General features: G+C 42.5%; 1 protein-coding gene across 1 annotated transcript in view; it reads right to left on the bottom strand.

Annotated features, from left to right (window-relative positions):
- The window catches only part of CDHR1 (cadherin related family member 1), a 41,973-nt gene that overhangs the window by 5,413 nt on the left and 9,472 nt on the right, over positions 1 to 27,088 (bottom strand). Inside the window, exons 4-16 of the mRNA XM_056495076.1 lie at positions 26,822 to 26,872; positions 25,907 to 25,996; positions 25,376 to 25,462; positions 23,574 to 23,690; positions 22,012 to 22,155; positions 19,578 to 19,656; positions 16,648 to 16,748; positions 14,740 to 14,943; positions 11,579 to 11,731; positions 7,511 to 7,675; positions 5,424 to 5,491; positions 2,714 to 2,942; positions 1,599 to 1,853 (exon numbers count right to left, since the gene is read on the bottom strand). Coding sequence (XP_056351051.1) covers positions 1,599 to 1,853; positions 2,714 to 2,942; positions 5,424 to 5,491; positions 7,511 to 7,675; positions 11,579 to 11,731; positions 14,740 to 14,943; positions 16,648 to 16,748; positions 19,578 to 19,656; positions 22,012 to 22,155; positions 23,574 to 23,690; positions 25,376 to 25,462; positions 25,907 to 25,996; positions 26,822 to 26,872 — 1,743 coding nt within the window. The remainder of the gene's footprint in view (positions 1 to 1,598; positions 1,854 to 2,713; positions 2,943 to 5,423; positions 5,492 to 7,510; positions 7,676 to 11,578; positions 11,732 to 14,739; positions 14,944 to 16,647; positions 16,749 to 19,577; positions 19,657 to 22,011; positions 22,156 to 23,573; positions 23,691 to 25,375; positions 25,463 to 25,906; positions 25,997 to 26,821; positions 26,873 to 27,088) is intronic.

Consider the following 27,088-nt stretch of genomic DNA (forward strand, 5'->3'; position numbering starts at 1 on the left):
TGAGGAGAGCTCTCCCTCACTTTGTGTGCCAAATATGAACCCCTGCAAGGGGAGAAAAGGCAGCAGAGAGGGGACTTCATACAAGACACCATCTTTCAGCAGGTACTGCTATTGCTTCAAGCACTAGAAGGAAATTCAGGGAACTCCTTATCCCAAAGTATCAGCTACTTTTGTTTTCCTTCCAGTTGTCCTTCATCAGCTGGTTCAGGGATGTGTTGTCCCCCAGCAGGGGAGGTGTGGGCACCCTCCCTCCACTCACACCCATCAGCCCCACAGCTGACAGAGAGGTTTCAGCTCACCCAGGAGGGAAGGGAAGGCTGGTGGCCACCAGCAGGGACATGCCTGAGGACAGTGCCACACACTCCTGAAACGTGCAGCCTGTGAGAAACCTGGAAGCAAGGCAGGGAGGGCAAGTACTCCTATTCTTGGCTGTGGGCAGCAATTCTTTTTTGATGTATAAAACCTACCAAAACTTCATTTCCATGAGAAATCCAAGTGTTAAGCAGTGCGTTTCCTTTATATGGAAGAACAGCTAAATATCCAGACTTACCCCAGACACCCTGCATGCAGAGTCCCCCAGCCCCACATGGCAGAGCCTTGCAGCAGCAAGCCCAGCCCATGCCCACAGGGCATCTGGCCCCAAAAGGCAGCCCCATAGGGCCCCTGGCAGTCCAGAAAGCTCTAAACTCTCAACAAAAACCATCATATGAATGTGCCTCATAAGGAGTATCAGTGGAATAAGAGGAGATGGAGAAAACAGAGGAAGATTATAACAGACCTAAGAGCATCGTGACCAGCAAAGAGAAGGCCAGCTGCTGTCAGTAGGATGAGATTTGCATGTTTGCCCAGTTTGTGTGTGTGGTCTAGAGACTGTCAGGCTAATGATGTGTTTCTCATCTGCTTTGAAGTCCATTTCCTCCTGCTGGTGCCTAGTTAAAGGCATGGCAAGGCAGTTACAATAAATAAGAATCGTGCAAGCGTGCGCTGCACACCATAAATCACTGCTTGTTCTTCAGCTGATGTAAAAGCTGGGCTAAGGAAAATCTCAACCTACATGTGCAAGAGACTTTTAGAGTCTTCTTGTTTCATCTGCTAATAATACTGCATTAATTAACCTCCCATCCAAAGTTCTGTGTACTTTAAAGCATTTCTGTAATGTTTTTTTTCACTTTTCCTATGTCCCTTAGGTTGATTTATCTGATTTATTTTACTCTGACCCCAGCTGCTTTCCACTCACTTTTTGTAAGGGAGAAAGGTTTTTTTTTCTCCTGGATGAAAATAAAAAAGCAGAAATTTAGCAGTTGGGATTTACCTTTACTCTCAGAAGTCTATATTCCTGAATTCATATCTGACAATCTCTAACAAAAAACTTATCTCCAAATTACATTATGCTCCTACCTTTGTACCTCTGCAATATTTCTGATCAAAATATCTTTCCCATTTGTGGCTGTAGAAGCCAACTTCACCACAAGGCTATAGAAACACTCTACAAAACAGAGCTGCCAAGAAAAGTCTCAGAAATGGAGCGAGCAATGTCTGCCCTTTGGTGCCTTTCAAGCATCTTCTCCCACCAGGATTTTTCTAAAACATTTGCTTACCTCTTCTGTGATATCAATCTTCAGAACTGCAGTGGTGCTGAAGGACGGGGAGCCTCGGTCTTTGGCCTGGACCACCAGTGACCAGATGCAGTCCTTATTGTTGGTGATGTTGTGGATGATGTCCAGAGATCGGATATAGGATTTCAGCTTGATTTCCCCAGTGCTTTGGTCTATGTCAAACACATTGGCTGGATCTGCTTGCATGATGGAGTAATCCACAATGTTGTTGGGTTCTTCTGCATCTTGGTCTATAGCCTGGTAGGGGAAGTGTGAAAAACAAAGGTACTATTGTTTGTGTCTTTGCTAGAGGACAAAAAGCTCCTGACACTTCTGATAGTATCTGTGCCATGACTGGGCTGCTTTCATTTCATTTTGGAAACTAGGCTACATTATCTGGTGAAAAACAGCAGGACCAGGCTCCTTTCTTTATAAGTGATTTCTATTTGAGATGAAATAAAATCAGAGGAAAAACTGAACTGTAAACTATCTGTAGAATGCAAATGGTCCTCAGCTGGGAGCTTCTCACAGTATGGGGGACAAAATGTGAAGTGATAAAGATCAATGGGATTAGCTCCATGCCATAAACTATAGCTGCCTTAATTTTTGTGCTGTGGTATTTATTCTGCTGACATTTGGTGTTGTGTGATCAGGCTTTATCATATGCATTTAAATGTGTCTAACACAGGATGTTCTGCATCTCTGTCTGGGAATTGTTACTGCATTTTTTCACCTTTTGCTCCACACTGGATTATTGAATATGGGTCTTCAAAATGAAGGGAGCTAAGTTGTGTGCTTGAACACAAAGGGGTGTCAGGAAGGTTAAGTGTTCAAAACCCTCTGCTTTCATTCACTTATCTTATTTGGGCTTCTCGTGATCACTGTATAATCTAGAATCCTCCACCAATTCTGCCTATAGAATTTATTTCTCCCTCTCAGCAGCCAGTAAATACTATAATTCCACACTTTAATCCATTTGTTATATCCAAACGGATGTGCAAACTAAAGCTGCAAGAAAAGGCAACTTCCAGACACTCATCATGACCCCTGAGAGCAAGCAGCAGAGGCAGGGCTTTTCCAGGGCACTCTGCTTTGTGCCACACGGTGCCATCTCTCACCTCTATCTTCACCGGTGACCCAATGATCATCGTCTTTTCCTGGATGTTTTCATTGAACTCTGGAGAGTGGTCATTGACATCCAGCACGGTGATAAACACTTCAGCCAGGCTGTATTTCCCATCTGTGTCCTCTGCTTTCACATAGAAATTATACTTTGAGTTCACTTCAGCATCTAGTACAGCCCAGGGCTGGGTGTAAATTATACCTGTTGATGGGTGGATTAGGAACCTGGAAAAGAGGCAAGAGAAGACTTTTGGTCACTTAATGTGTGTTTGGAGCCTGCCTTTGCTCTGGGGTGTAAACACTGAAATGGTGTTCCCAGACAATGGTACTCTTCACCTAGTTCCTCTCTGGGTGATGTTTCCAAATCCTTCACTCTACCTAGTTTTTGTCTAGTTTTTTTAGCTTGAAAACCAGAGAACTATCTGTGTCTCATAGTTTTCTCTTTCTTGTGCCATTTTAGCTGCATTTTCCATTAAGTCTTTGTCCTCAGTACATGCTCAGTATGGTGGCCTTCTCCCAGAGTGATTTCCTTGCATTAAAAAGAAAAACATTAAACCTATTTTTACATTTTTTTTTTTCAGTTTAAAAGTGTAATAGATTATGTCCTGCATAAATTAAGATTGATTTGTATCACCTAAATAGCTAAAAGAAATGTGATGCATATCAATTTAAACTCTTCACTTCTCAGAAGTAAAGAAAACAATCTGCTCTTAAATCTCCCAAACTACAGGGCAAATTATCTTCTCCAAAAATAATAATTTTTCCTTAGACTGACACTGGGATGGAGTGGGCGTTCAGATTTATCTGTTGCAAGTTCAATTTTACACATTTGTAATTACAGAGACACTGTCAAAAGTGTCAGCCCAAAGTTTGGATTTATAGAGAAGATACCAACACAGTGTCTTTTTAAAATGGACTGCCAGTGTAGGCTCCAAGCAGCAGAGCTTTTAGCAGATGAAAGTTTTTATACATCCTTTGATCAATGTACAGGATATCAAGATCTTTTCTGCATTCCAGCTGTGAATGCAATTGAGAATGATTATAAAAGGGGCATTTAGCAATCCAGAATCTTCAGTTGTTCTCCTAACTCTGTTAAATACAAATACAAGTTTTGATGAAATCCAAGATCTGGAGGTGGGCATAGCTGTGTAGGAGACAGTGCCTGTGCTGTCAGCTCAGCCCAGCCCAGCCCAGCCCAGCCTAACCATGCAGACAGCACTCTCATCGTTCCTTTTTAGTAGAAGAATGGAAGTGCTCCCACTGGCAGCTTGGATTACCAAAGTAGGATTACCATCAGATTGGTTTCATCTTCAACAATTAAAACTATTTCTCTTACTCCAGTACAACTCATCTTTCTGCCCACACAACTGCACACCCACTGATATAATATCCCAAACAGATATATCAAGCCTCTAGTTGAAATTCTCCTATTTGCACCAAACTGTGTGTTCAGCAGATCTAGAGGTGCCAGGGCTAGAAAATCAACCCAGCCTTGCAGAGCTATGCCATTCTGGCATTAGGAAAACAAACACAGATACTTAAAAAGGAAAAGAAACGTTCACATCATAATTTCTTCATTCAACAGCATGAGAACAGTGAATCTGAGCATCCCCATGATGCCAATCAGAATAAAGTTGTGCTTACATTTTTTTCCCCCTAAATCCTTTGTCAACAACCTTCTCATGCTTCTTTCCACCAGCTGCTACATTCTAAACCTAAGAGGTCTGCCTGCATGACATGACCTTTTCTTGCTTCTCTCTGTGCAGTTAGCAGCTAGCTTAAAGACTTAGTGAAGAGCTCAAAATAATCCATCGTGGAAATGCTCCCATATGTGTATCCTTCTGGCTACAGAAGAGGTTCACCCTTAACATCTTGGATTTTGGACTTTGATTGTGCCTCCTAAACGGCTTTCACCTTAACAAGAGGAGTTCAGCTTTAGCTCCAGGTGGATAATGTACAGAGGAAAAAAGATTCTTGAGATGAGTGCCTGAAAAGCTCATCCATTTCCAGCACTCTGCCCTGCAGCCCTGCCCTGCAGCTGCAAGTTCCAGCAGGAATATCTGTGACAGCCATGCATTGATCCCTGTTTGGGAGCTGGATGGGCATGGTGTGAAAGAGCCAGTGTTTCAAGATGTTCTACCCCCACCACTGTCCCCAAAGAAAGGGAGAGGGACAGAGGCATTATTACCAAATCAAGTAAGCATCAGATTCCCTTTTTGCAGGACTACTATGTTTAAATATAGGAAAGGCTTTTAACACCCAATGCAGCCGACCTCCAAAGCTGAAGTTTATATCCTTGAATATCTTGTCTTCCTTGATTTATTTTGACAAGAGCATTGGTAAAACCATATGGAAAGGAAAGGGGGAAAAAAACCAAGGGATTATTTTTTCTGTAGAACTGACTTTTCACAACTAGACCAAACCCCCTCTTTCTCTTACAAGTGTTTTTCAAATCCTTTGTATTGATACTTCAGCTGCCTTATAACTCTTTGGGGGTTTGTTGGTAGAATTCCTTGGGTTCATGAAGCAGATGTTTAATGATCACAGTGGCTTTACTGTTGTTGTGTTCACAGAACTCACAAAGAACATGGCATAAATGTCCTTGGAAATGAGCAGATCAAGAAGGAGCCTGCTAGCTTTCTTTTAAAATTATTTTAGAAATCTGCTTAGAGGTTATTTAATTTTATTTATTTACTTGTTACTTACAGATCTGCTCCTGTTCCATAGATAGAGTACTTGATTTCTCCCCAAAGCCCTGAATCTGGATCTGTAGCCTTAAGAAAAAGAAAAAAAAAAAGAGAGTTTTACTAAAATGCAAAAAGAAACGTTTCATTTTTCTTTTAACAACAGGTTCAAATGCTTTTCACTCTCTTTGCCATCGCATTTTTAACGGGAAGCCTATTAGCAAATATGCACCTAGAAAGTGCCCGAGCTCCCAGCAGGAATGTCGCTGGCAGCCCCAGGAGCGCTGTCCCTGCGCCCGGGGCTCTGGCAGGGACAGTGACGCTAGATGGCCCCATCCATCCACAGCTACCTCCTCTGAGAGACAGAGATCATCTCAGCGACATGAGCGCACTGCCAGCTCTCAAACCTTCCTAATTATCAGTTAAGCATTCATGAATATTCCCCAGACAAAATTATTTACTTTATGTTGAGTATTTTTAAGCTTCTGCTTGTTTAATTGATTCAATTTAAAGTAATGAATAACAAATGTTTCAATCTATACATTGTATTTCATCTTTGTTTATATTTAAATCACTCTTGTGCCTGTGTGACTTTTAATACTGCAAAGATGATATCTTTGTTTCATACTCTTGTTGGCTTCCTTTCTTAGCTCAGGCTTAGGAAAGCTATTGATTTGCTAGCAGCTATTTCCATCATCTCCTGCTCCTCTGATAGCTCTGAGGAGGGGTGATACAGTTGTATCAAAATTCATGGTGGCACTGGTTGATTCATTCATCTTCCTGTTTAAATATTTGAGAAGTGGAACAATGTCGTTGATTCCTGCATGGTTAACATAACACACCTGCAGCTTTACTGGTAGATTTTGTTTTGTTCTTTGGCATGAGATTGTCAGATTCTCTAACCCCATAATTTTGACCACAGCCTAGTTTAGTACTGTCTAACTTAAAACATGTGGATACCTGGGACTTCCTCCAGAGTTGCCATTCTGAGTACTTGAAACATCTTAGTTTTTCACATACACTTGTGAATCTGGGTCAAGTACTAAGTTGACAGCACATGATTAAATTTTACATGGGCTTCTCAGCTACACATTCCTGTGCACTTTGGTTCAGAAGTTTTATTGCTTCTGCAAACATTTTTTAAGTCTCTTTTTTTTTTATGTCCATGTCCTAGAATTTTTTATTCCTATTACCTCAAAGATAGTAATGCTCAAGAGTCTCTAATAGCTTTCCTATTAGTTTCATGCAATAAGCTTTTCTCTATTGTTTATGTTTTGCTTCTATGATTCTTCCATTGCTAAAATTTGCCTGCAGCACTTTATTATTCTGATTATTTAATTGTCTTTCTTACTTGTTGCCAGCTTGTGCTGGAGATCTCTGGCAACCTGCCTCCACCATCCTTACCTGTGGCCTCTGCAAGGTGACTTGCATCCCCCACCGAGGGGTGGCCAGGAGCTTTCTTGGCTTTGTGACATGGGGACTGTTTCCAGTCCCAGCAGCTGTAGGCAGCTGGAAATGCTCCTCCAGCACTCAGGGCCCATGTAATACCCTGACTGTCTTTGTATGAAAATGCAAGATACTGGAAAATCTATAGGCATGCTTTTCCTGCTGTGAGAAGATACATACATAGGGATCTTTTTATCCTGGTCCTAAGCACTTTAATTTTATATTCTTGCCCTCATTAACTGTCTAACTCTGCCTTTAGCAGCCAGGTTCCTCCCAAGAGGAGGAGACTAATACCTGCTAAGCAGCCATCTTGTTTTCTTTTTACTCACACTTAAGCAAGCAAATCCAGTAAATCCAATTCCACTTAGCCATAACTGAATCTTCCCACTGGGCACTGATTTGGCTGAGGCTTTCTTAATACTCAAGGGCCATGTGATTTGTCTTAAAAGCAGATGACCCTTGTTGTTCTAAATATTTGTCTAAAACTTGTTTTTTCTTGAAGTGGGTTTTTTTTGGTTGATTCTGGAAAGGAATTAGAGTGTGGTCTGGAAGTCAAATGGTGAATAAGATTTGCTACTTTCCCTGTCCACTGTTTGAGGTACTTGAACTGTCCCCACAGACACCCAGAAAAAAGAACATTCTTAAGGGGTGAATGAAACTTACTGTAACAGCAACTACATTTGAGCCCCCTGGGGAGTTCTCAGGGATCCTGGCAATGTAGTAGTCAGAGGAGAACTTGGGGACATTGTCATTGGTGTCCAGCAAGCGAATCACCACGTCAGCTGTCGAGCTGAATTTCTCCGGTGTGTTCACCTCTATTGCCAGAAGCTAAGAAGAGAAAAACCAGAAATCACTACAAATCAGCTATTAGTCCTCTTAAAGGAGCTTGCTCCACCACCCATGGCACGTTGGTGCATTTTAGCCTGGTTGGAGCAGTCAGCTCAGAACCAGGATGCTGATGAGCCAGGTTAGCATGCAGCCTCAGCTTGTTTGTGTGTGCTGGCTTGCAGTGGCAACCAAGCTGTGGGGAGAGGCCTTCAAACCTGTGTATTCATATTAGACTTCATGTGACAGATGTGACAAGTCATAACTAACCAACACACATCCAAAAAGCCTTAACAGAAACCGACAAACAGTCATCCCTGGGCAGCTCCTAGAACTTTGAGAAATATAGGCAGTGAATTATTTCGAATAACCACATAAATTTAATTGTGATCTTTTGTAGAGGAAGTTCTTCATCAGGAAAGAAATCAGGAGCAATAAACTGCACCAAACAGGGTAAAAAGATGAGGGAACCACTTGTTTTGAAGCAGCGTTACTCCCACCCCAAATGCTGGATGATCAGGCATGTATATCAGAGTCCCATTTTCCAAAAATTGTGAGGACTTCTACTACCAACTTCATGGGACTTCTGCCCTCATTGCCTCATGCTGATAAAGACTTTATCAGATAATATGGGGGCTTTTGAATTGCCTTTGAATTGTCTCTCAGGAGAACAGAGCTCTCTGACATCAGACATTCTTGTAACTGCTCATCTAAAAGGACAGGCAATCACATAGAGCAAACTGAATATTTGCTCCTCACTGAGCAAAATCTCTTGGATTGGAGGAGCATCAGTAGGATGCCTCAGCTGGTAGAGCAGCAAGGTCAGGAGGTCTTTGGCTGAGCAGGAAAGAGCATTTTCAGCCCTGGGTACTGAAAAACACTGGGACTTTCACAGTGTCACTCCCAGGCATCTGTCCCATGGTGGCTGCATCACACAGGATCAGCACTAGCCATCAGTCTTGGGCTCTGTGGGGGCTGAGCCCAAGTGGCTAACACCAAAAACAATGGTCTAATGTTTGGTTTTCATGCTTGGACAGAGACATGGTTAACACAAAGCAGGAGGGCTCTGAGAAGACAGCATACCACTAATTGACTAGTGAGCAGGACACGAACTGAGATCTGGAGAGGCTCAGCCCCTGAAGAGGCTGCAGGGGGTTTAATTCCTAGGAGAAGTGTCCCAGGAGCTCCCACAAGGAGGGTGGGTGCCTGAGGGAGCTCTGGAGGGAGCAGCAGGGCTGGCACAGCGTGCTGTGCTCCCCAGGTCCCGTGGGGCTGTGAGTGGTGCTCACCTGCAGAGGCACTGCCAGCTGCCTGGGGACACACTGTGCTCAAGCCTCTGCTCTGCCAGATCTGTATCAGCTCCAGGTGAAAGCAGAGGGTGGGGAGCTGTTCAGTAGACAGGGAAAAGCTATCTCAGTGTCATCTGCTAGGGCTGTGCCTGCTGTGTGAACATTTATAACGTTTGGAAGTAAAAGAAGAGATGAATCTCGAAGGGCTGCTTGCAATTACTGCAGGACACTTCTGCTCTAAAAGGGGAGCCTGGTCACCACAGCACTGTGCTAACTTTTGTGTTTGAGAGTCTCAGGTGGTGTTACAGCAAAAGAAATTTCTGAAGGGACAGCCATACAGACATCAGCAAAAACATCCTCATGAGAAATTTCAGCACCTAAAGCAGTACAGAGGTAAAATTTTAGTGCTGATTGTGCACATGGAGCTCTAACTAAATTATAACATCTGCAGTTAAATCATCTTTGCTGCTGCAATCAGCCCATCTTAGTAAACCTTATGAAAGCTCAGTACTTTTACTTTGTTTTCTGCACTCATTTTTTATTCCCTCTCCTTTCAGCAGCCACAATCCTGCTATGTCATCATGCTGACATCTTCCTTCTGGGAGGAAATTGTGTCAGCTTACTTGCCTGCAGTGTCTTATGCAAACCTGTATTGTTTGTTTCATGCAGAGAGAAAAAAAAATAGCATAAAACTATTATTTCACAGGACTACATATCAACAATTAATACTTAAATGCCAGAAGAGTAAACTGACATGCAATCTTAAAAGTGGTATTTTTTTAGAAGAGAGTTTGATTTTGGCAGCTGGAGATTTGCCCCCTAAGCATGGCAGCCCCTAGCAAGGTGGGGCAGCAATATCTGTGGCAGAGGGACTGGAGAGATGTGTGAATTACCATAGCTGCCACAGTTTGGGAAACCCATTCGAGCTCTTAGACAGCTGAAAATGAAGGAACTCCTGACTACCACCTACATTTAAGAGCCAGCACTAAATGGAAGATAGGTTTCTCTAGTAGCCTTTGCTTAAGAGAGTTTTTCAGTGCATCTCCCAGACAAATTAGCGTTAATTACTCTCTAGCATTTTACTCTTCAAAAACAAACTAGAGGAGAGGGATCATTGCTTACAGAAAAAACACAAAACTCTGAAGATAACCTCTCAAAGCTGTTGTGAGATATACATTAAATAGAAATATATTTCATCCAAAATTCTAACCAGAATGACTACATTGACAACTAAAACTGGGTAGGAAGTGATTTGAACTTGGCAGGAAAATGAAGCCAGCAATGAGGTCTTTATAAAGTATTTTCTGCCATATATTGCTACCATATCATCCATCTGCACCTTCTCCATTTGGAATCCAGACAAAGGCTGCACTTTTGAAGCCAAGTCTTATAGTCTCAAGTAGAAATAATTTTGGAAAGCCTTTCTCCAGTAGAAATAATTAAAGAAAATGTGAATAACTGCTTAAGCTATAAAAATATATATCCTTTTTGCTGGTAATTAATTCTTCTGGTGTTCATGGCAATCATGTTAACTACTTTGATCTCTATTGGCATTCATGAGGTGGCCATGTGTAACTCCTTTACTGGTCTTTTGGTAGTTTAACCTGAATAAATGTGCACTTGTTATAATTAGTTTCAGTAGCACTTTATGGCCCTTTCAGAATCTTCCACTTTAATGCAGTAATGATGCCTCATATTTTTGTAGCATCTATAACCTATAAAGCTCAAAATGGCTTAGGAACATTACAAGAAGAAGCCTGAAACATACTGAAATGAAACTTGCTAAGGACACAAACTGTGGAATTTTTTGGGTTTGGACTGTGCAAAAAATGCCTCTCTCTGTATATTACGAAAGTAGTATATGTTAATACTCAGCTAGATTGTTTTGGCAATTTTTAAAAATTCTTACAGGGATTGTCTATGCAGCTCTTTGCAGTCAGACTTGAAACATCTACACTCATGTTCAGGGGCAGCTGACAGAAAACCAGACTACTTAATTATCTTGTTGATGAGCCAAAGAATCCATCAGGGAAGGTGATAATGCAAGGTTTCAGCTTTTGGATGAAATTTGTTCTTGCATGGCTGGCTTAGAGCATGGGTGAGCCTCAGGTCAGCCTGCAAATGGCCGTATAGATAGATAGACTCTGACAAAGGCAGTGAGCAATTTTGGGGAATTATCTTCCAGTCAGCTGGGGTCCTCAGGCTGCCAACATCCAAAAGCATGATCATGAATCAAATCACTTAGCACTAAGCAGGTAAAGTTCTAGCTGCAGAGAAATTAGGATTTCATCCTGTGAATGTATCATTGTGAGTGCAGAAATAACACCCTTGGGGTTCAGTCTAGGATTCAGAGCCACCAACATGTACAGTTTCCAGAGAGAGATAAAAATCAACATTTTGTACTGACTGGACTAAATCAGTCCACAGATGCATCCATTAAACCTTGTGAAGGTGGTGAACCAGAGGCAGAAATGACTTTTCCTTACATGGACTGTCATGTCTGAGATAATGCATCAGACAGCTCTGGGTGGATTAAGAAGCTAAATCACCTCAGATACAAATGCCATCATACTCATACTGTATCCACTGAAAAAGAGGACCTGCAAAGCAGAAGTACCTTGAAGGTTAGCACCTTGAAGCTTTCATAGTCAATAGCAGCAGAGTTTTCCACTATTATGGTAACCTGAGCCTCATTCAGGACAGTCTGAGGAACCACTCGGAAGATGCCACCAGGTCCAACGAGGCGGAGGTTGAATTTAGCATTGGCTCCCTGTGAATAAAAGCAGATATGGCATTGATTGCTTTCAGTGAATGGTGCATATCTTACAGCCTAGATTGCTCTCTTTCCTCAAACTATATAAAATGAGAATGAGCCTTACTGCTGAGAGCTCTGTGCTCTCCATCCCCTGAGCAGGAGACCACTAAGAAGCTTAGTTATATAATCCCTCCAGCCCTTGTCACAAGACAGACACAGCTTTTCTTAAAATAGATTGACAAGCTTGGTTATTCTTTCAGTCATAATGGAAAAACCCTGCAGCAGGCCTGGCTAAGAGAGGAATCTTGTGGCAAGCAGCCTTGGCTTTCGTGCCATGCACCGGGAGCTAGACAGAGATGACACAATGTGCATATTGGCAGGGAAGTGCTGCCTCTTCCTGCTTCCTACCAAGGAAAGGCAACTGAACTGCTCAAGTAAGTACAACACAACCCTCACAAACCCAGTCTCATACAATCATTTGGGTTGGAAGGGATATTTGAGATCACCACTGCCACAGGCAGGGATACCTTCCGCTATACCAGGTTGCTCAGAGCCCCATCCAGCTTGGCCTTGGACACTTCCAGTGTCCAGTCTGCATCCTAATAACTCACATGCTGTGTGAGTTGTTCTTCATGCATTCTGCATGATGAAGATGCAGAATCACAAAGATAGGCAATCTCCAAACAGAGGTGGTACTCCACATTTTGCACTGATTAGTTAGGGTAACAATAAAAATAAAATAAGCTAGGCCAGAGATACAAATACCAAACCTTTTGGAAGTTGGTGCACTTGTGGAAACTTGTGCAGAACAAAATCTGACACACTTGACAGCTCCAGGTGAAGTGAGAAGGCAAATCCCATTACATAGATAAACCTTCTAGCCAGAGAGAACATGGGAAGCAGCAGCATCTAAAAGGTTATCACCACTTGTGTGCAAGTTGGGAAGAGTGAGCCAGAGCCAGCTGGCCAGGCTAATTCTTTTAAACCAAACTGGAGCATGTAAGAGGAAAGAGGAAAGGGAAATTCTCATATTTCTGCCTTTCAGGGAAGATGGGAAAATGAGCTGAGCCTGCCTTACCAAACGCTCTGGGTTCACCAATTTCTCAGTGTCATGTTTACACTGTGACAAAGAGCCAGATTCACTGCCTGCCTGGTGCCACGTCCTCTCTGTGGCATGAATCTTGAGATGATGAATTTCTAATAATAACTTTCAAACAGGACAACTTTACTTTCAGCTGTATCCCTGGAGAGCTTGTTATGAGCAGTTCTTGAGCAGCCCTAGCTCATGTCAGGAGAAAAAGTATTCAGCAGTAGTCCCTTAAGGGAAACAGAATGACCTTGGATCCAGACTCAGTGGTCTGTGTTGTTTGGTTACACAAACCCAGCCCCAACTACAGCAATGATAACAGGCTCTCTTCTGCTGCATGGTAAAGCCAAACAAAGCCAGAGCTGCTGGACTGTGGAAAATAGTGCTGATGGGAAGAGTGGACAGTCTGACAATACAAAGCCAGACAAAGTCATACAAAGTGTGTGGCATGGGACAGTACATGACTAGAAGAGTGGCATGGGCCAGGGAGAGAACTGAGAAGAGTGGCATGGGCCAGGGAGAGAACTGCCTGCCCCCAACAGCTGAGTGATTTCTGCCACTGATCCACACTGAACCCAGATCTGCTCAGAGCAAGCCACGCTGCTGCATGTCTCCAAGCAGACAGCCATGGGACACTGGAATTACTGGAGGAACAGCAGCACATTTCTGTGTAATTTTCTTGAAAGTAAACATGGCATTTTCATCCAATTGTAGGCCTAAACCACAGCTTTCTCCTCCTCACTTGTATCATCCACTCCCCCAGAAGAAATAGTCTCTGTAGCTGTGACAGAGACAGACACATGTTTAATTTTCTTCTCTATGGAATCACCTTGGATGGGAGGGAAAACATCACATTCTCTGCCTTAGAAGAAAGGCAACTCACCCTCCCCCAGAGCGATGCCTTACACTGTACTAGGAAGCTTCTTGAGAAATCTATACAGTGTATTTATCAGTGTTTTCTGCTTATTTTATAGCCTAACTTTCAGCCTGAATATTTTGTCAGCCTAGATATATATTTTGTCTCTAAAGAGAAGAGATGGGTTTTGTTTCTCCCCTCTGCAGCACCATCCCTGTGACAGCAGCAGGACAGACGTAGCACTGCTTTGAAAGCAGTCATTTATCTGCTCGCCGCAGAGCAGCAGGAGGGAGGGGGAAGAAGCCAGTGGGTTTGATAAAGTACAATACCATCAAACCAGCACAATGCTGAGCACAGTTACAGAAGAGAGCTCTTTCCAATAGTAATACAATTCTCAGCTGCATTAAGCTTTTTTCTTGTCACTGCCTAACCTGAGGCTAACTCAGATGGATGTCATTCATACAGTATTTAGCTCAGGGGTCCCTATAGCAACGATTGCCATAGCACCTACAGGCATCACAGGTCACTTAGACAGCAGGCTGAGATGGATGGAGTGTTCTTTCCTTTCCTTTACCTGGTAAGAGTTAGTTTGGCTCGGGCATAATTTTTAAGACTACTTAGAAATATCACTCCAGTGGGAATGACTTATCAAACCATGCAATGCAGACCCTGACTGTAACATAAGGGCTAGAAAGAAGATGCAGACAGTAGTTGCACCTGAAGTTACTAAAGGGCTTGGAACCTCCAAGAAGATCCTCAAAGACACTACACTAGCAACAACTGAACACAACCAGTAATTAGGGAATTTCATAAGTATTGTTCAACTTCAGTTGCCACAAGACCTGGGCTGTAGATTTAAGACCACCCTTCCCACTGGCATAACAGGATATGACAGACAAACTGAACTCCTGGGTCTAGGCTCTCTGTGGTACTGGACCCTACAACTACTTTGTCTGTCCTAGGCTTTTAGGGAATGCACGTGAAACAGTTGAATTTCTAAAATGACATTTCTCCGTCTGACAGTTCCTTGTCTTTGGGAAAATGGGAGAGGAGAACTGAAAGTCTGCAGTTTCCATTTACCTGATCTGAATCGTTGACAGTAATCTTCAGTCCCCTTAAGATCTCACCCTCTGGGGGATGCTCATACATGGTCAGTTCAAACCTGTTCTGGGGACCATTTTCTCCATAGAACGTTGGCGGATGGTTGTTGAGGTCGACCACCCGTATGGTCACCATGGCAAACGTGTGCTCAGAGATGTCACCTTCCTGGCTGACTTCTGATGCCTGCAGCAGGCAAGAGGAAGAACAGAATGATGAAACTGTTTTCTCCTTCTTCAGATTCATTCAGGTGTTATTCTACTTGTACCAAGCACTCTAACTTGTAGGAAGATTCACAGACTTTTATTTCACTGCAACCTCAGACCATTTCACACTGAAGTTTATGGTGATTAGGAGATTATGGTAATAAACCAGTCCCAGTAGAGCCCCAGTTGATTCTCTCTCTAGATTTGTGATCTTAGTAACTCAGTCTAGGTGAAAACAGTTCTCTGAAAACAATCCAATAGAGGTAAGGTAATTGTTTGCCTAAAGTGTTGATAGAATAGAAAAGGAAGACAATGTTTAAATTTGTTGTGGTACCACAAGCAGTTCATTGTCTCATTGCTGCAAGGACTGCAGCCTTTAATACTGTGAGAAAAATTGTACTTGTGGCATTTAGATAAATATTTGAAAAAGAGCTTTTGTTTTTGTTTTTTTGAGATTTAGTCTCTGATTCAAAATTCTGCTGTGATGTTTAGACGAGCTTAAATTAAAAGTAGATATAGTTTAGACAAATAGGCAAACCTAGCTGGTATTTTTCTGAGCCACAAGATCTGTCTGGGTTTCAACAACTGCAACATGCAGCCTGATTCATTGGATTGAACCTGAGACATTTCTTCTGCCAGGACAGACACTGGCTGGTATTTTTGTCACAACAGCTATATCTAACATGTATTTTTGCTCAAAGGGCTCAAAACCAAAGGCAGAAGTCTGGTAACTGAGGTGCCTGTCACTATGTACACTGGGTAATCTAACACCTTTCTGGCTCCTCTAGCAGCTTTTGCAGCCTGCATCAGCTCTGGGTCACCATACACATAATTAGGAGATCAGAAAAGCTTGCAAGGCTTTAACCCATTCTGCATCTGGGGAGTGGCAGCAGACTGCAGTGAAGCAGAGCTGATAGAGGAAGAAATGTGCCTGAGTTAAGCTCAGCCCATGAGGACTCCATGTTCTCCCAGGTGCAGCTCACTGCTTGAACCCAGGAGCAAGCAAGAGCCTTGGGGCTGCTACACACTGGTTCTGGCAGAGTGCAGTTCCTCAAAGATGCCTTTTGAAGCCAGTATTGTCCTTACCACAACAATAATATGCAGTTCCAATATGCTGAAGAAAACTGATACAGTCTTCACAATTTAATTCCACATTTTTGAACACTTTTTCTTTAGAAACTGCTTAAAATATTACAGCTTGTCACATGAGTACTGGCTCATGGAAGTGCTAGCTCATCAAGGTGTGAGCATGTATTTGGTTGATAAGTGCCTCAGGAGTGGAGGGTGACATGACACTGAATGATCTGTCCCAGACCTATTACTAATCACAGATTTGACTGTTACCTATCTCATAAGATGGAGGTTTCAAGACATTAATTCCCAGTTTAGCAGTAAAATCTGGAAACAGAGAGAACAGGGATCTACAGACTGTAAAGGACATTGATTCTCTAGCCTCAGAGATTAAATTAGGGCAAGATGATTTCACTTGAAATAAGTAATTTGAGATACCCCAACAATAATATCCCAACATCCCAACAAAAGCATTTAGTGCTGCTTTATACTATCTGGCACTCTGCTGAAATATAGGAGGTAGTTTCTGAAACAGGTAAAGTCAGCTGTAAATTGAACAACTTTAGACCAATCATGCCTACTGATGGCATTTTAAAGTGGCCATGGTACCTACCTTAACTTTTAGTTCATACACTTCTTTCTTGAGCTGATTTGGGCTCCTTATTACAGAAATGGCTCCAGTAGTGTTGTTGATTTCAAATGAACCTTCACTTCCTGCAATGAAACCAAGATGTCCTGGTTACATGTTAGACTCACTTTCTTTGAACAAGCATGGGCAAATCAACTCTACACTTCATTAAGCACATCTTTGTCCATATGTGTATCCATATCTTTCAGTGGGTCTGAAGCCACTCTTCAAAAATGAGGCATTTCTATGACTGGTCACAATGAGATAAAAACACAGCTGAGAGACAAAAGGGTTTCCTCCCCTAGGAATGGCTCAGTGGAGTTCTTCCCATAGGGGCAACTGTCAGCATTTTCCTCTCCCCATCCTGCTTGGGCTCCCCTCAAGCCTGAGCATCCAGGCATGCAAATTTGGTATAAGTTTTTATTACTCTGTCTTCTTTATATGCTGGTTTAGACAAAAATAGACATTTGTCATTGTAATTAGCAAATGCTTAATTAAGTCTCTGAGAAACAAGAACATTTCTCTCACTAATATCAGCTAAGGTGAGAAGTCTGACAATCTGCCTCAAAGAAACACAGTCACTTCCCTCAGCATCTCTGGAGAAGTTCTTCTGGTCTTCAACATTGAGTTGTCAAAAAAAAAACAAAACAAAACAACTTTCAGCCTGTTGCAAGGCTGTCCCAAACAAAAAGGTTTTTTGGAGTATCTGGGGTATCCCCCAAGGTTTCTGAGCTGAGGCAGAATCTGACAGAGGCAGGACAGGGCTGCAGGCTGACTTTGACTTTGCTACTGCAATCCAACTTCCACTGGTCTGGAGAGAATGCCAGTTCCAGGCAGCAGTCTATCTCAATAGATTGGTATATTCGTGCTGAAGCAAATGCCAGCTGGCAGAGAGGCAGCAGAGTCCCACCAGGATGTCAGGAACCATCTCACATCACAGCCAAGGGCAGCCTGGTGCCCAGGAAGGGCAGCTCTGATGCTGCCTCATGTACAGAACCAGCCACATCCTGTGCTTTGTGCAGAAAGGAATGCAGGAGATCAAACCTTCAGAAATAAAGGATGATGACCTGAAAGCTCAGTCATTTTTCTTTTTTCTCAAACTCATTTCCAATGCTGATTTTTAAACCATCTGATAAACCATCTCTTTTGCTAATACCCACAGTAACTGCAACTTCATTAAAGCACTCTAGACACAACATTGAACAGATATTGACTCACAATAACCAATTATTAAGATACAGTGGCCTGCAAAATATATTCTGACTGAGAAGAAGCTTAAGTCAATAGTGGTTTCAAACCACCATACTTCATGTTATTGTCTAGTTATCCCAGGGAAATTGGTAACCTGGAGTATGTGGAGCAGTATATGTGTTCCTCCATACAGCATGCTCAGAAGATTGGAGCATTTGCTATCATTATCCCACACTCACAGGATAAGAAATGCTTATTAAGAACAATTTCTATTTGCTGTTAGTGTTTTCTTGTCCTTTGACACCCCAGCCTGCAGTTATTGGAATAATGGCTTGTCATAAACAATGCCAGTGTCTGAGGTGCAGGGGCAGAAACCTGTTGCAATCTTTTGTTCTCTGTTTTTCAACTTTCTGTGCACTAAAAGCATATTCCCTTCTCCTCTTTTCCATTTCACACAAACAAAACCCTTTGTTAATGGGCATGAGAAAAGCCTGCTCCCATTAAGTCATATTTTGTTCTACTTATCTGTCATCCCCTTCCAGCTTCCTTTCCCACTCTTTCCTAAACACTTACCTGTTTTTTTATCCCAGAGAACCCTTTTAGTCCTTCTCTATTTTCATTGGAAATCCAGTGTCTTTCCTCATTAATCTTATTTCCCTTTGACATTTTCCCTGGTTCTTCTGCTTTCACTTGTTCTTCTTACTTAACTTCTCCCTTGTTTATCATATTTTCATCCCACTTACTTGTTCTTGCTCCTCATTTTACAGATTTCTCTTTTACCTTTTCTCATTTTCTATTTATTGTCTCCTGCAACTCTTTTTTCTGGTGTTTCTATCTTTCTTTTACCTATTTATTCCTTCATATTAAGAAGGAACCTCAGCACGGGACTCATCCCACACCAACACAAAAACTCATCTGTGAGTATCTCTCTTAAGATCACTTAACACAATGAAGCACTTACTCCGTAGCTCTTCAACTACACCTCAGATTTCTCTCAGGAAGTTTTGGGATCTTTCACACCTGTGAGTTGGGGTGCCCAGCTGCTATGGAAGCCTTGTTTTGGAAGGGAGAGAGTACACAACCCCAAACCCCCAAAGCTGTAACCTGGAGTTTAGTTGCTCTCAGCTGTTGTCCTCACCACCTAATGAATCATCAATTCAGCTAAGTTTCACATTGATGCTATTAAAAGATGTGTGGCAGACACTCTCAGAATAGCTGATGGAAAGCAATAATCTGCTGGTAACATCTGTTATCTTCCACTTCAGTGTACCTCCAGTGTCTCTTCACTGGTAAATATAATTTCTTGCAAGAAATCAGAGGTTTGGCTCTTTAGCCACTTTCATCACTGTATTAATAAAAATATCCCTCCAAATGCCATGTCTGGGTCTCCCAATGAATTATCTCACCTCCCAGTGATAGAGATGCTCAGAAGAGTGAATGCATCTCCCTTTACACTTTCTGAAATGACAAGCAGGCTACTGCTGCCTAACAAATCAGCAACATTAACAGCTCCAAGCACAGTTCTGTGGAGGAGATACAAAACTCATTGAATTGAATCTTGGCTATTCTCTGCTAGACAGGGCCCTGAAGTTGTCTGAGGTACCTGATACTATTTCCTGAGATTTTGTCTCAGGTTTATTAAACTCTAGCATGTTCTGTTCTAATTTAATGCCAGATGCAGTTTTGAGTGCCCTTCAAAGTTCCTCTAAGACAAGCCTACTCACCATTGACAATGCAGTAATGAATGCTGTTAGGCTTTCCTCTGTCCCCATCAAGAGCAACAACAGTAAGGACCTCAGAGCCCTGGGGAGAAATGGGACATCAGTCTGTGTGCTGAAATCAGAGCAGTGGAATTCAAGTGCACATTAATAAACTGAACTCCTGTAAGTCTTGCTGCTGGGGGTAGAGTGGGTTCTTGTGCTTGTGCCATATGGAGAACACAAAAAGGGGCAGTGCCCACTGCTCTGGGTGTGAAATGGCTCAGACCCTGCATGGCCACGGGTGCCTCAGCCCTGGGGAATGGTTGGAAGTTGTGGCCAAGGACACCTGCCTGGAGCCACAGATGTGGACAGAGGATTTGGAGCAGCCAACCTGAAACCCAAAGTTTAGTTTGGGCACTACCAAGATTCTCTCTGACCTCTTCTGTGCAGGCTCCTGTGCCCCATGGCCACACAGTGTGCTGCAGCTGCCACAGAGCCATTGGGTCACTTTGGTCCTTCCTAATTGAGTTCATACAGGCAGTAGAAGCAAACAGAGATCACAGAGCAACCTGGCCCACAGAACATCTAGGGCATAAAATTATGATGAAAATGATGGTGATTTAACTGCCCTTAAAGCTTCACTGTCTGTCTTTCTGCACAAGTAACGTGGCCGTGGGCCATACGTACAGAATTTGTGTACTGGGGACCATTTGCTCATGTGACTGCTCCTATCAGTTCAGAGGGATGATGAGTGTCACATTAAAATGCTCACCCAAGTGGCAATGAGCTGTGCAGTTCAGGCCTCTACACTCAAGTGTGACTGTTTGAGGCTGCAGAACCAGGGAACATTGAAGTAACTGTCTGTGAATCCCAAATGACAACAAGGAGCATTTTCATGACAGCCCTTGAGTGAATTTTTCGAACAAGGACAAGGCTCTGTTAGAGCAACTGGAAATACAGAACTGTATTTATTACCATTTATGCTGGAAGCAGCAATAAAATCTGCCTACTGGGCAAAATGCAGTGCAGCCCCTTTGAGGTGACAGGGTACTTGTAAATCCTGACAACTCCATCAAGGAGAAAAGAAGCAAGTTTACAAAATTAACACCAAACACCACTAAAATCAGCTATTGACTCTTTCTCTGTGAAGTTCATTCAAATGGCAAAACCCACACTGGGAAGGACTGATTTGTGCTTCCATCATTATATCACAATGTTGTAAGTTATGAGCTCAAGCTGGATGTAATTAACATTTATTGATTCTCATTTCCATAGTAAACACTAACTCCTGTGTGCACCTGATAGTTATTTCAAGATCTATATGTAACTATGCAGAATAAATCAATATACATCATATCATTCATTCTAAACACCTGCAAAGTACAGGAGCATTGCTTCTCTGCCCTGCTGAAATGTAACAGCCTCTGCAGTGAGCTGCAGTATATAGCCATGCATGGGCTGCAGTGTACATTTCTGGACAGAAAGGTAAGACAATCTTCCCTGAAACTCAAGGGAAGGTCAGATGAACAGGGTGCAATCACACTGCTAAACTGATCAACAGCCTAATGTTGGGTAATTTCATGGGTAGATATAATTTCGTGTCCTATACATAAAGAAAATTTTAATTAAATCTTATGTATGAGTGAAAGATGATCCATACACAATCATGTCACTGCTTATAGATATATAGATAGATATATAGATATATAGATATATAGATATATAGATATATAGATATATAGATATATAGATATATAGATATATAGATATATAGAAAACTCATTAGTTTGCAGCTTCAGGAATATGTGGCTGAAAATGGTTCTCCTAATTATGTCCCTGCTTGGCTGATACTCTGGTTGAGTTTAGGCCTAGGAGGCCATCCTGGCCCATCCTGCCTAAGCAGCCATCACCGAGCAGAAAGCATCCTGCATTTTGGGGCTGTCAGGGCTGCTTCTCCCCAGGTGATGTCCATGGGACAACACAGAGAATCTGGAGTATTTGGGTGTAAATTCTGTCTGCATCTTGTACAACCAACTGTTTGTAGCAGACTGATCTGAGCTAGAAAATAAAGACTGTGAGACCAGAGAGCAAACAGACACACCAAGGCTTTTAAGCATGGTGTGTTCAGGCGAGGTGACTGGCAGCCTGCTTAAGCCTTCAGCCAAGTGCCTCTGGAGCTCTGAGCTACAGAACAGCTCTTACTGTCTGGGCTTAGACCAGTGTAAATGGGTAGAATTCTTTCTAACTTCAATGAAAACAACAGGAAGCCTTGCATGGCAAATTTGCAGTACACATAAGTAAGAACAAGTCTGAGATTTGGTCAGCTCATTCCACCTAGGAGTCAAATCAGAGTTTAGGTCCTATTTCCAGTAAAGCCTGTGCTAGAAGCCTTGGAGACATCTTGACTGAGATGGGAGAGGCTGCCCTTGTTCTGCCACAGGTGAAAACCAGAACTCACAGCGAGCGTGTCCTCATAGACATATCCATAGTAGGGAGTCCCAATGAACATGGGAGGGGTGTCCTGAACATCCTCCACATTGATGGTGACTGTTGTTGTGGCTGAGAACACTTTGTTGTCTCCCCTGAGCTTCCCACCACCATCCTAGAAAAGAAGTCATTGTCAGATGCCTCTGCTGAAGCATGCCTGCAAACCAGCTGAGGCAGTCCAGGAATCCTATTCCCTTCTCTTTTCCATTTGTCCTGCTGTCTCTCTCATTAGCAAGACAGCTTGCAGTGCCTCATAAGTAATTTCTTATAATGAAAGTGATTGAGCCAATATATACAGTCATAAATTATCTTTAGAGAGGGGACAGGGAATTCAAGGGTTTTTTTCAGGAAAAAAAAACCACTAGAAACTGATGCAAAAAGTTAACAACCAAGGTCTACAACATCCCACACAGAGCCTTGTAATGAACACAAGGCAGTGCACAGGAGCAAGGTAGTGCATCTCCAGAGGGAAATAAACAGTGCACATGCTCAAAGTCTCCTAGGAGCTCCAGTGTGATAAAGTGCTAGCACAGAGGAGCTGTGCAGCCAAACCTGTGAGACAGCCACACTGTGTAAACAGTCTCTGGGGACTTGGTACAACCAGCTCTGCACGACTGATACAGCACAGCCAATTAGGAATACAGCTCACTGTTTCAGAAGCTTTTAACACCCTCAGTCTCAGGGCACCAGCTGTAGGTCAGTAGCCATCATGCTGGTGTGTAAGAGTGTGAATTGTTCAACAGGTCTGCAGTACCAATTCTAAAAATTCCAATTTTTTAAAAAAGATTTTTTTTTCTTCCTTACTGCCCCGAAGCCAGTATTTAAGTGAAATTTTATTACTTCTTGAATGAACCCTGGCTAAAGAATACATTAAAAGGTCCATACATTTTTCAAAAAATATGAGCAACTCAAAGTCCCCATAAGTTACAGCAAAATTGCCCTCTTTCCACCCATGTGAGTCTGTCTCTGTGACAGGTCCCCACAGGATTGTGAGAGACTTCAGAATCTATAAATTTTAATGCCTGTTAGCATGTGCAGTCACAGGCACAGTACTGCTGGGAAAGACAGTGGCAAGAAGGGATGTGCAGCAATATTTGCAGGATTTAAATAAGCTCCTGCCACGAGGCAGCAGAGAAGTGAATAAAAAAGAAACATTCACAGGTATTTCCAGAGAAGGAATCCATCAGTTGTGCCGTGCTGGGTCTAGCTGTGCCCTGTGCCTTACTGTAGGTGGTCCTTGTGGTGGCAGCAGGAGCAGCCCTGACCTCACAGGGTGCTTCTTGAGGCCAGGGCTGGATACCCTTCACTCTTAGGTGAGTCTCATGACAGGAATGAAATGTGGGAAATGCCCTCCCAGATCCTCCAGATGTTCAGCAGCAGACACCTGCTGCCTTTCCTCCCTCTCCTTACCCCCCACGCCCCAGATGTTACAGCAGCTGCCTTCATGTCTCAGCAGCACTTATTTTCAGACTAATTGGTCCCACTCAAGCACAACACCCCACCTCCTCTAGTGTCACATAAAAAGCCTTTTACCTTGGCTACAACAACAACAAAATGTGTTCTTGATTTCTCGTAGTCCAGGGTGACCCCTGGCTTGATGCGCAGGACGCCGCTGTGACGGTCTATTGTGAACTTGTTGGTATGGATGTTCTAGCAGAAAAGAAAGGCAGAAACAGCAGAGATTACACATATGGAGATAGGATTGCCACAGGGATTCATCTTTTATTTCATCTGCTAAGGGAGAGGACTAGAATAATGATATGGTTTGGGTGAATAATGTATTTGATGAATTTCACCTCTGTGTGTTTATGAAGAATTCATGAACCCACCACAAGTCTTTCATTATTCAGAATTAATCAGTTACTTGTAATGTAGATATTTTTAATCTTTTAGTATTTCATAGTGAAAATTTAAACTTTGGTTAACTCACTTAATTGACTGGAAAGAGGTAAGGAGACTTAACAGAAAAAAAAGATGAAGGGAAAAGGGAATAAAAAAGAAACTGTGTTACCCCTTAGTGTTTCAAAGTTCTACTAGTTTCAAAGGAAGGTTGCACGTATACATTATTGTCAAACACTGTGGTGGTCTGGGGATTTTTGTGATGTACAAACAATCTCTAAAGGACTTCTGTTTTTAACAGAGGCCTAAAAATACCTCCCTCCATTCTTCTGAGCTGGAGATATCTGTACAAAAACCCATGTTCCTATATCCAGACACAATGGCCACTATCAGATCATTTTGGCCAATTTCAGCAGACATCACCACCTGCCTATATCATACTTGTGGAGAGGTTTTTTTCTGTGCAATCTGAGAATTCTCAGACACTGTGCCCAAAGACATTGCAAGATTTTTTCAACAAATACACATATTTATTATCCCTTTTGCCACACAAATCTATTATAAACTAGACATAGAATTTTGAAATTGCTGTCCCTTGGTTCATAGACTATCAACCCTGGAAAAAGTCCCATGCAAATTTGAATCCTGCACATGGATCATAACTTGTGAAGTCGAAGCTAAATTTCAACAAGGCACTCAAGGTGTTCTTTCATGGTATGCCCAAGCTCTTAACAGGATTATCTTTAGTGCTATGTAAACATCTAACTTGTCTCCATATTCACATCCAAAATTAAATATTGCAACAAATTTGCTTTGTTTCTTTGTTTGCTTTATTCATGTTTCCTCTTGAATAAGGGGAACTGCAGATAACTTGGGTGAAACTGCCTGTAGGAAGAAGGAATTTGAGGGGCCTAATGGAAAAAATAGCCCTTGTGGCATACAGAGGATCTGTAATACAGAAGTTCAGCATTAAATCTGCAGCCCTTTCAGTTCTTCACCAGTGGGCAGCAGCTGAAAGGGTGGTTTCAGGCAGTCACTGCTTTGTCAGGGAGAAGATTTAGCATCTCTCATTTCACACTGTGATCCAGGTATCAACCATGCACCAGCCTGCTATACTAAAGGGCACATTTATGTTTCCAGTGTGTTTTGCTCCCTAAAGAAAGCCATTCCATGGTTTAGAAATCTCATGAGCATACAGGATTACCAGCTAATCTTGTTCTCCCTGTCACTCCAAAGGAAGAGCCCTGCCATGAGGGGTCCTGCTGGCAAGCACAGCAGTGTCAGTGGCAGCTCCAGCTCCCCTTACTGCCTGCTGCACACCCTTGGCTGCTTGCATTCAGACAACATCCCTTCTGCCAATGCTTGTTTTCATGTGCATGGCACACAATTGGGCATATAGCCACTAGCACTGCACCCAACCCCCATTTTTAAAAAATCTTCTTTCTAAAATCTCAGTAAATGAGAGAAAATTTGTGAAGGTACAGACAATACTTTACCTGCAAGAAGTAGGTGATACTTCCTCCAGAACCCGTGTCTCTGTCTATTGCCTCAATCTTAAAGATGCTGCTGCTGGAGGGAGTGTTCTGTGACCAGGAAGAGTTAGCAGAGTCACACAGAAACAGAAAACAAGGTGAATTAAAAGTAACGAAAAATGAGCATGCAGGGAGGCAGAAAATGAGAGTGATGGTAGGAAGAATGTAGAAGCACTGAGGGAACCAAAGGGCAGAAAGGAAAGAGGGAAGAGGTTAAAACTGGAATAAAAATAACAGAACACTTTAGCTGAGACTGGGTATATCCTATTCCCACTGTAGTCAATTCTAAAATCTCTCATTGACTCCCATATTAAAACTTACCTCAACAGTAGCACACCCTAAGTACCTACAGATTTATTCCCCATGCAGTAAATATTAAATACCTACCCAATAAACCAAAGAATACAAATCTGTCCTGCACAACTTGCTGTTTTATTGAAAACATATTAGCCCCTGTTTACATCCTATACAAGTAAGCAAAGGAACTTCACCAACCTCTGGGACTTGGACTATGTAAGGTGTATTGATGAACTCTGGGCTCTCATCATTGGCATCCATTACAAGGATCCTGACTTTTTCAGAAACCTGGAGTAGAATATGAAGAGCATATTATGACTCCCATTATTTGTGAATCCCATTATTTTCTGTTTACAGAGGTATCCAGGGCAGTTGTGCCTGTAGGATGCTGGAACTCCCCAAAAATTCCTTGTAGTAATCTCAATTAATTTCTTTGAGATGAGGAAGAGTTCTAGATTTATCCAGTCTTGTGGATAAGAAGAGGGTCCCACTTTTGTGGCACCTCTAGTAATGAAGCTCACATCCTCCTACTGGCAGACTGCTCTCCTGGCTGTGACAGCATCAGTCCATAAACTGAAAATGCCAAGAAAATCTGTGGAAGTAGGACTGTATGCTCAGTGCCTCAGATAAGTCTTTAACGATTAGATGTGAACAGAGCTTTATCTAGCAGCAGACAAGAAAGCCCCCACCACCTTAGCCTAAGCAAATCTTCTTAACATCATGCTGGAGAAACACTGTGGGGGTAGGGACAGGCAGCTCTTGGGCACCCAACACTGGTTCCTATAAAGTCACACGTTTCTCCAAAATGCCTCCAGATCTTGGGCACAAATCTGACTGTGCTGGCAGTGAAACTTCATAGGAAGCTGCTGGAATTCTGCAGGCTGCTAAGTCAGTATTTCAGCTCACACTACATTGTAATTATCCTCAAACAGCTGAGCAAGGAGATGAAGTGAGACTTGAGTAACTGAGTTCAGTGGCTCTTGCAACGGGAGGTAAGACTCTAATGTGATTATGATTTCTGATCAAATGAGATGGTCCCCTTAAGGTAATTTAATAGGAGTAGGTATGTGAGGACAGACAGTTTGACAAGCTACACCATAATTAAATACTTACTGTACTCAGGCCATCTGAAATACTGACAATAACTTCAATCTCATCTTCCTTCTGTAAATGAAGAAAATTCTTTTGTTAGAGAGAAGGTGTTTGTCCTGATTGGAAAAGAGACTACAGATTTAGACCTGTCTAGGCAGGCAAATGAAAGTAACAAATAATAGCACAAAGCAATCCCAGCAGGGGCCAGGATGACCCCTCAGAAGCTCCAGGTCCTTGAACCTTCTGTGGCTACTGTCAGGAGATGGTTGCCCTGGTAAATCCCTGTTG

Source organism: Oenanthe melanoleuca, chromosome 6 (assembly GCF_029582105.1).
Source record: "Oenanthe melanoleuca isolate GR-GAL-2019-014 chromosome 6, OMel1.0, whole genome shotgun sequence".
NCBI classification, from domain to species: domain Eukaryota; kingdom Metazoa; phylum Chordata; class Aves; order Passeriformes; family Muscicapidae; genus Oenanthe; species Oenanthe melanoleuca.